General features: G+C 49.8%; 1 protein-coding gene across 1 annotated transcript in view; it reads right to left on the bottom strand.

Moving 5' to 3' along the window:
- Positions 1-6,596, bottom strand: part of LOC128724681 (uncharacterized) — a 40,764-nt gene extending 34,168 nt beyond the window's left edge. Inside the window, exon 1 of the mRNA XM_053818402.1 lies at positions 5,296-6,596. Coding sequence (XP_053674377.1) covers positions 5,296-6,596 — 1,301 coding nt within the window. The remainder of the gene's footprint in view (positions 1-5,295) is intronic.
- Between the last annotated feature and the right edge of the window lie 2,047 nt (positions 6,597-8,643).

Below are 8,643 nucleotides of genomic sequence, written 5' to 3' on the forward strand. Positions count from 1 at the left end.
GGGTACGTATGCGAGCAGAAAGGCACGCATTATAAGTTGTCCTGCTTTGGGCGAGACTGGGTGTGCTTTGTGGCATGAATCTTGTCAGCGCTACGAGGTACGAGCGCTGTAAGGCAACCATTTTTATCCCTTAGCTCATTTAATTCGTGCTGCTCGTCCGCTGGAGGCATGCCATGGCATTAAAACAATGGCCACCACCCCCAGCGGCTCGGTACATCAGGCAACCGGCTCGAGGATTATGTCAACATGGAACCGAGCATAAACAATTGAGTGTGTTAGGGCGAACGCTCGTTCGCTCGTTCCAGCTTGCTTCGTTTGGCATGTGGATCGTGTTACCAGCGCGCCGACAGCTCGTGGAATCTCCTAAGCGAGCCGGCCTCGACAGGGTTGCTAAGGACGACATTAATACTGCCTTTTAATGGGAGCCATGGCAACAGTCTAGCCTAGAGAGCAGGCCATGTGTTGACCGAATGTGGCATAGAAAAAAAAACCGATCTTAAAATGAACCTGAAATGTGATCCTTCACCGTCTCGCTTGGTCAGATTTTCATATGCCGATGAATGTTAATTGTAACCGGTTTTGATTTAAATGGCTGCTATGTCACAGTTCACTCAAGTGCGAGCCTTGAATATTTCATACCGCACGATTACGCCTGCGTTTTGTATTTCAATTAGGCTTCTCACCGCTACGTGCCTGGTTCCTATTCAGCCCAGGATCACACCATCACCACGCGGAGACCAGATCCTTTAAGACCCTTTCAAGGAGCACTCGCTCGACGGGCGATGGGTTGTGGTTTCGATCCCTTCACACACTCGAGCCACGACCGTACCGTTCCGGGAAATATCGCTCACCCCATCGCCATCGAGGGTAAGCCTTCCGAGGAGCCTCGAGCTGACGGCATGGCACTGAGAAAAACAAAACACACGCCCACACTCGACGTCCGGCTTCCGGGAAGGACGTCTCTGCGTGTCTCTACCAACACTGGTAGTCAGTCCTTGGAGTGCACGAGTTCGAACGCACGGTTGGACGTGGATGTGGCGGGTAACGCCATCATTCATGGCCCCAGAACCAATTTAGGTTCCGATAGGCTCGAGTGGCTCGATCGACTGTTCGGGCAGCTCAAACAAATGTAAGCGCCTGTTCCGTTGGTTCTGGAGGCCAACACCACCACCACCGCCGTCGCCGCGTTGAGAAAATTGAACATGAAATCCAATCATCGATACCGGCAGACATTCCCGTGTGCCAGGGAACAGGAGGACGCCCGTCGGTGGCCCAACCGCCCACTCGCTTTTCCTCCCATGCGGGGAATCCGAAATTAATTAATGGAAGCACTCACAACCAATTAACGTCAGGTGGAATAGCAATTTTGCCGTTTTCTTAACCTAATGCCACCGCCACCGGTCTGGCAACCGGGTCCGCTCATTAGGGAGCTTCGACCCGAGTGTCACTGTGTCAAACGTCGGTGCGATCGTGCGAGTAGAAGTGAACGTTACAACGCCACCCAAGTGCGCCCCGGGGAAAACTCCTCCCAAACGCGTGGTTTTTCGCACTTTTTGTTCTCTCCTTTCCCGATGTATTGATCGAAAACGGGTGTTCGCTTGGTGCCACTCGCTTCCGACGCTGGTGGCAATACGTCAGCCGAATGGGACCTCCATCGACGAAGGGCTCGATTCTGGTGCGAGCCCGCCCAGAAAACCAATTCTCCGCAACACTTCATTGATGGTTTTCTCCGGTACGGTCCACTGGAGCATGGCGCGCTGGCACTGTGCTCCCAATTGGGGGTTTTCGGGTGGGCCAGATTAAATGGCACTTGACTCGCGGGGTTGAAGCGATGTGTGTGCGAGGCCACACCCGCGGTTAGGATTCTTAAGAGCCTTCGCAAACCTTGCGAGCGAATGTGAACGGAACGCGCCATGCGAGATCTGCTTCTGACTTTATTTTCGGCCGCACGCTCGAACGGTTCACCAATTGGGGGTTGCTTCCGCGAATCGGCAAGATAGGCGGTGGAAATGATGCGTGGGTGGAAGAGGGGGGGGGGTTTGATGGAAAAGGTGAAGGTGAGGGCAGGGGTTGCGGTCTAAACGACATCAGTTAGAACTCTCCGCCACGTATCCCAACCGATCGAATGTGACGTACGACAATCTTCTATATATAAACGTTCTTAAGGGTGACAGTTCGCGTAACGCTGTGCGAGGGAGATGGCACGCTGGAAATCGAGCGGGAATGCAAAATCAAAACAAAGCATGCAAAATCAAAACAATCCAGTTTCCTGGCGAGTGCGTACAATCGCTGCTGCTCGAAGTGTATTGCATCGAAAAGCATGTGATTCTACAAAGAAAGAGCCTATAAAGAAGTGGTTAACCTTTGAATATATTAGAAGGGACTTTGTGGAGTGTTCAAATGTAGAAGGCTACATCCTATTTCTCAAAGAAAAAGAAGAAGAAGCCTTCCGAGTGTACGACCGAGTAAACCAGTTAGAAAACACGTGTGATGTTGAGTGAGTGAGTTTCGACGCATTGCCTCCAGAAATAATACATGGTAGGATATCTTTGACATATCTTTAAGCTTTTTATCTTTTTCACGTTCCGTGCATGTTGGGCTTCTTCATATTTCGTAACTATGGTGATGATCGATGGTTGCAATCGTGCGTTGTGCTAGAAGTTCCACAGATCATGTAGTATATCTGCTAAACATCAAACTTTATTTTAGATTGTCACACTACCGATATACAAACAACTCAACCCTCTTCGCTAAAGCACGCAAATCCACGAAAGCAGAGATTGTGCTTTACAAACGAGACAAAACCATTGCCTTCAAAAGCAGATGATCAACAGATCATTCACAAATACGAGGTGCTATACCAACTTAGCACGATCGAATAGTCAACCCAAACAGATAGCTAAATACGCATTTCTTTATGCATAACGGGATCATTACGATCGCATCATTTAGCGATAACTAAAACAGTAACAGTAACTGCAATGGCGCTTTTAATAGTTTTCATAGCTTCGTTAGTCAAATGTACTACATACATCACTAATTGGATACACAAACTGGAACGTCTACTAACCCTTGATGGAGGACAGATTGCGCAAGACTGCCGTTCAAAAAGCTTTCGGTTTTCTTGTTTCAACAGCTTTGAGTTCTCCCTATCAAAAAAAGGGTCAAATCCTCCAGCGTTCCAGTAAGGAAAATTTCTTTGTTTTCTACGCATCACCAGGATGATTGATCTGAGTCCAAAGCGTAATTAACCTACATTCCGCGTACTATGCGAGAACCGTGTACCATTATACGTATGAAAGCGGAAACTCATTCGGCTTTAGGAGGTCCCCATGATGTGCCGAATGTGTTGTCGGATACTAAGACTAAGTACGAAGGAACAAAAACGACTCGATTGAGCAACAGCGTATTAGTTCACGACAACACGAGCATTCGATTGTAGGGTCTAAACTCTGTGGGAGTATTACAGCGACGGGTTTTTCGGTGTATCTATATCAATGGTGGTGTATTTTAGTATGATGTAGAGAGGAGAAATATAACCTAAAAGGTTGTTGAACTGAAGGACAGATCGCACATGCTAACATTAGCGACATCCGACAGGATGCGATGGATAATGCATGCTTTTTGGAAGGCGGAATCGAGATTCACCTGCAAGGTGTTCGGCAATGAACGTCAGTTCAGAACCAGAGCGCAGAGAAACATAGCAATTGTGGTGACTGGATCAGATATTTCAATGCCAAGCTGCGGCAAGGGACCTAGCAAACTGTAAGGCTATTATTGTACTGAATTTCACTGAACTGAACTGAACTGAATTGCAAACAGCGTGCAATGTACAACAATAGCGGGTTAACGGGCCTTTTTTTACATTTTCTACCAGGCAAAATGGTGATGATACCCAACTTTTCTAAAACAATTTGGGCTAAACATGCTGTTATTCAAAATTTACACTGTGACTTTGCGTGGACTCACAGCGTTGCTGTTGAGTGGAGATAATACGGTATAGTCTACATGTCTCCAGATAATGTTGATTGTGGAACACATTGCTAACACAATATCATAGTTAAGGGATCTAGAAGAGTTTGATGAATGTGTGTCACTAGAATTTACATCTGTAGAAAAAAATTCGAACTAGAACGGCAAGGGTCTATACCGTACAACCATTACAAGTGCGACTTCTCATTGGAAGAAATTGTCACATTTGTTTGTAGAACCATATTTTCGCCAGTTAACTAGATGATATTGACGTCAAGCACGCGGTACTGGCGTGTCTTCCCAATGGGGATTAGAATTACCTGTCGGTCGATGTTCTGATGAAACCAGAACAGTATAAGCATCTGACTCAAAATGATCTGCATCTTTTTGCATCGTTTCGTTTGATTGCACTGTTACGGTCTTGGGCTGACCATGTCAATTAGCGAACCCTTCTTTTCCAAGCACACAAAAGCTTTCTTAAATATAATACAAATACGCAATCCTGCAACGGGGGCAAATTTTACCTAGTTACTAGATAAAATAGAACGGTGGAGTGTTTTTCGTGGGGGCGTTGGTTTTGGATAGGGTGGCAAGCGGAGTGAGGGTTGCGATGTGACAGCCCCGTTCGATTGATTTCCATGGGGCGGAGAAAGGTGGCTCATCGATACTCGACCGAACCACCGGCTGGGTTAAGCCGAGCAAATCGAAATTCCACCCGGCCAAAGTGCCATTACTTACGATAAGCCCCACGAAATACGACCCGAAATTAAATTCCCGCTCGGGGCTTAAAAAGGATGTGTCTGGAAGTGAGTGTTTTCCGGAAAATTGGCCCACAACACACTCAATCTGAGTAACGTGGGCGAATAGTGAATGGGATGAAAAAAATGCTCTTAAGGTGGATGGAATGAAAAAACAGACTTTTCTCTGTTCATACCGCCAACAAAGCAAGCTTATCGTGAAGGTCCTTGCAGGATGCGGCGAATCTCGTGCTAACGTGCACCTTGCACCGGTGTTGTTGCACGCAACAACCCATCAACAGCAGACGGTGCTCGTCAAACTCACCCCGAACGTAGGCGGATAATTGGAAGCCAAACAACCCCAAGCTTTTTCGATCCATTTTTTTTTCTCTCCTCGTTCATAATCCCTCGCCAAAGCAAATGGCTCGTGAACCATCCGTTATCCTTTGGTGGTGCCACAAAAAAAAGCGCGCCTCCATCAATCCACGATGCATCGATCTCGCGTGTTCGTGTTTGCGTATCGGCCCTCAATTACGGTTTGTTCACCAGCACCCGATGAAGGTGGTCACCCATCACAACGACTCACCTGGTCAGCATGTTCGCCCGGTTGACGGCAATTTCCGCCTCGACGCGAAACCGATCCTGAGCGTACCGGTCGACGACACCCTCGCCGAGGTTGTGCGCCGTCCCGGCGGTACAGTTCGCTCCCAGCAGGTGCTGGCTTTCGACGATCCGCAGAAACTGCGTCACGACGTCTCGGCCCTTCATCAGGTTGCGCCGGTTGAATCGGCTCGTTTCGTCCAGCTCGCTCAGGTCGCTCTCCTCCATGTGGAACACGCTACTGACGTCCAAATCGACCGGGTCCAGCTCTCCGAAACCATCGTCCATCTCGGCGTCGTCCTGCAGCAGCGGATCGTCATCCTGCGGCCCATCAATCGGTTCACCTTCCGGGTCTTCCTGTTCCGCCTCGAGCTGTTCTTCCGTGGGTTGGTCCGCGTCCACGTCCTCGTCTCGGTTGCCCACGTCAACGGGTTCGTCCTCGACGGGTTCATCGTGAGGATAGTCATCCTCCAGCATCCTCGGATCGGCGGTACTGCTCGCTTCCGACTCTGACGAGTCCACGGCGACTGACGGTTCTGGACTGGACGTTCGTGGAATCGTCCCTAACGAGATTAGCCGTTGATTGGAGGCGGACACTTGAGCGCCATGGTCACCCACCGACCATGGTAACGGACTGATTTCGTCCTTCAGCGCTCTCTCCGTCGTCCTGCTGGCACCGGTTGGCCAGAATGGTTGCTTTTCTGCGCGATTGCTCCCCCGGTCGGTGGCCTGGCGCCACGGGACGAACTCTATCTTCACCTCGTCGAGGTTGTTGTGCGCTTTCAGGTACTCCAGACCTTTGTCGACCGTTCGGCGAATATTCTCCATTATCTCCTTCTTGATCAGCTTCCGCTCGCGCCCGGGGGGCGGTTCGGGTGGATCGGGTGCCACGACACCACCACCGACCGGCCGCCCGAACCGCAGGTTATCGAAATCACTCAGCTCAATCATGCGCTCCAGCTCTTCCGGTTCGTCGAACCGGATCGTGAGCGTACTGCCCCGAGTTCCGGCTTGCTCTAGATGGCCTTGCGTACCAGATGGAGCTTCTTCTCCACCCGAAACAGCTCCGGCACTCGTCCCAGCACCACTACCACTGCCACCGGCATCGTAGTCGAGTAGCGTGAAGTTGTCGAACACTTGCAAGCCCCACCGGATGTGGTCCTTTTCGCTTGAGTGGCGTACCCGCGAACGGCCGTGCCGAATGATCAGGTACTCCGAGCTGGAACCGCCGCAGCTGGCCGCGAGGCACGCTAGGGACGCGAGCACAAACTGGTACGGGCACACCATGGTTAAATGCTCGGCGTGAGGTCCTTGCGCCTAGCGGGACTGCATATGTGCGACACGCGGCGACGACGCGATTGCTGTTGACTTTGCAAATTGTTTTACCGCCCCGAGCGACACGCCTCGGCCATGGTTGCGTCCCGATGGGCTCTTTCGGTGGGGATTTCTTCGGGCCAACGGTGGAAAATCGAACAGTTCGTCCTTGCTGTGGACGGGGAACCGATCCTTAGTGTCCAATTAACGCTTCAGAAACACGCGCCAGTGCTGGCTCTGCGATGTGGGTCAATTAAGTGGCGAGAAGTGTTTCACGTTCGCATCGATGAAAGTTCCGTTTCAACTACAATCGCTGTGATCCGGCGTTACTGACGAGAGTCGACAGTGTTGCTGGAAGTACAAAAAACAATAGACAGAGAGAGAGAGAGAAAGAGAGAGAGAGAGAGAGAGAGAGAGAGAGAAATTTAGTAACACTTGGTACCCGTCTGCGTTGCTCTGTGATGGGAGCAAATTGATAGTTTACATTTCGTTGCCAGCGTTCAATAGTTGGTGTCCCTTTTCACTATTGCAATCGATCATGAAGCATGTTCTCACTCCTTTTCGAGTTTCCCTCCTTTTTTCGCTACGCAATTGCATTTCATTCGACTCGCACAGTTTTTTTCTTTTCAATTCTCGTCAAAAGCTTTTGCTCTTCCTCGCACACACACTCACGCCGAGCAAAACGTTAGAACTGGAAACGCAATCAATTTCAATTCAATGTTCTAGTGGAGCCGCTATTTTCATTTGCTATTTCCAACTCACGCACCACTTTCACGTCGGAAATTGGTAGCTGAAGCATGGTTTGTGCAATTGATACAGCTTTCAAATACCTGCTCTCGGTTCTTAAATAAATACATGGTTTCACCGATTCGCCGTTCTGTTTCGAATGGGACGAAAAACACTCGAAAGGGCCGAATGGTGTCGGTGGTGCACTGTTGCGGCACATATTTCCCATCGCAGTAGCAATCCAAACTACCAAGAGCCGCCCTCAACCTGTGACTACTTGATTATGTTATTAATGCTGCCGCAGGGTAGCACGCTGGGTCGTTCAAATTTTCCCACGTGCTCAAATGCATATCGGTGCACCTGTCAAACACGTCAGTTCGTTTGCAAATGGCGCGGCCTCGCTCGAGTGCACCTAGTGTAGGACGGGGCAAAAGGCAACCAGGAAAGCCACTCCAGCACCGTTAGGTGTCGTTTTTTGACACGCCAATTTCACCACGATCCTTCGCCAGCTAGACGGTTTTCCCGGGCCGGACCGGAGAGTGGTGCCGGTTTGCTGAGGTTTCAGGATCTCGTCATTAAGCTACCGGTGGCTGTGGAGAGGTTTGGTGGGAATTATTGTCATCAAATAAAGCACACTTCAAACGGATATCCGCGACACAATAATTATCAATTATTCCCCGGCGAATGTGTGTGCCGACGCGGCTTAAGCGCACCTAATGGTGTGCTACTTTATGGCCAATATAAATCGTAGCAATCCAGGCGCTTTTTATGCGATGTTTGAACAACGTGAATACGTACCACCAGTCGGCATTGGGCAGCAAGCCAACGGTATGAAAAGTGGACCGGGGCGCCTTTCCTGTGCCGTCCGTTCGTCTATTCCACTCCCGATTCGTGGATCGACGAAAGCGACCTCATCGATTGCAGTGTAAATAAAAATAGGATTATTGGAATGAAATGGCACGATCGGCATCACGTCACCGGAAAAGGTGTCCCGTTTTTTGCTTTTGTTCGTATTTTGCGTGCCCAGTCTGTTCACTAGTTTTGCTTCCCACTGAAACACTGGTTCCGTTTGGTGGTGAAAAAAAAAAGACCATTCCACTCACAGAACTACTCGGCAGTGCAAGTGCGCCACCCCTGGTTACGAAGCCATCCCAGCACAAGAAAGCCACCGATTCCTGGTTCTGGGGTTTCCCAACCGAAACCAAGCAACCGGGTTAGTAGCGTCAAGCAAAACCAGCAGGAAGTAATAATAGAAAATCGATTTTCCTCCCACTCGGACCGGTCGTCTCGGGTG

Source organism: Anopheles nili, chromosome 3 (assembly GCF_943737925.1).
Source record: "Anopheles nili chromosome 3, idAnoNiliSN_F5_01, whole genome shotgun sequence".
NCBI classification, from domain to species: Eukaryota; Metazoa; Arthropoda; class Insecta; order Diptera; family Culicidae; genus Anopheles; species Anopheles nili.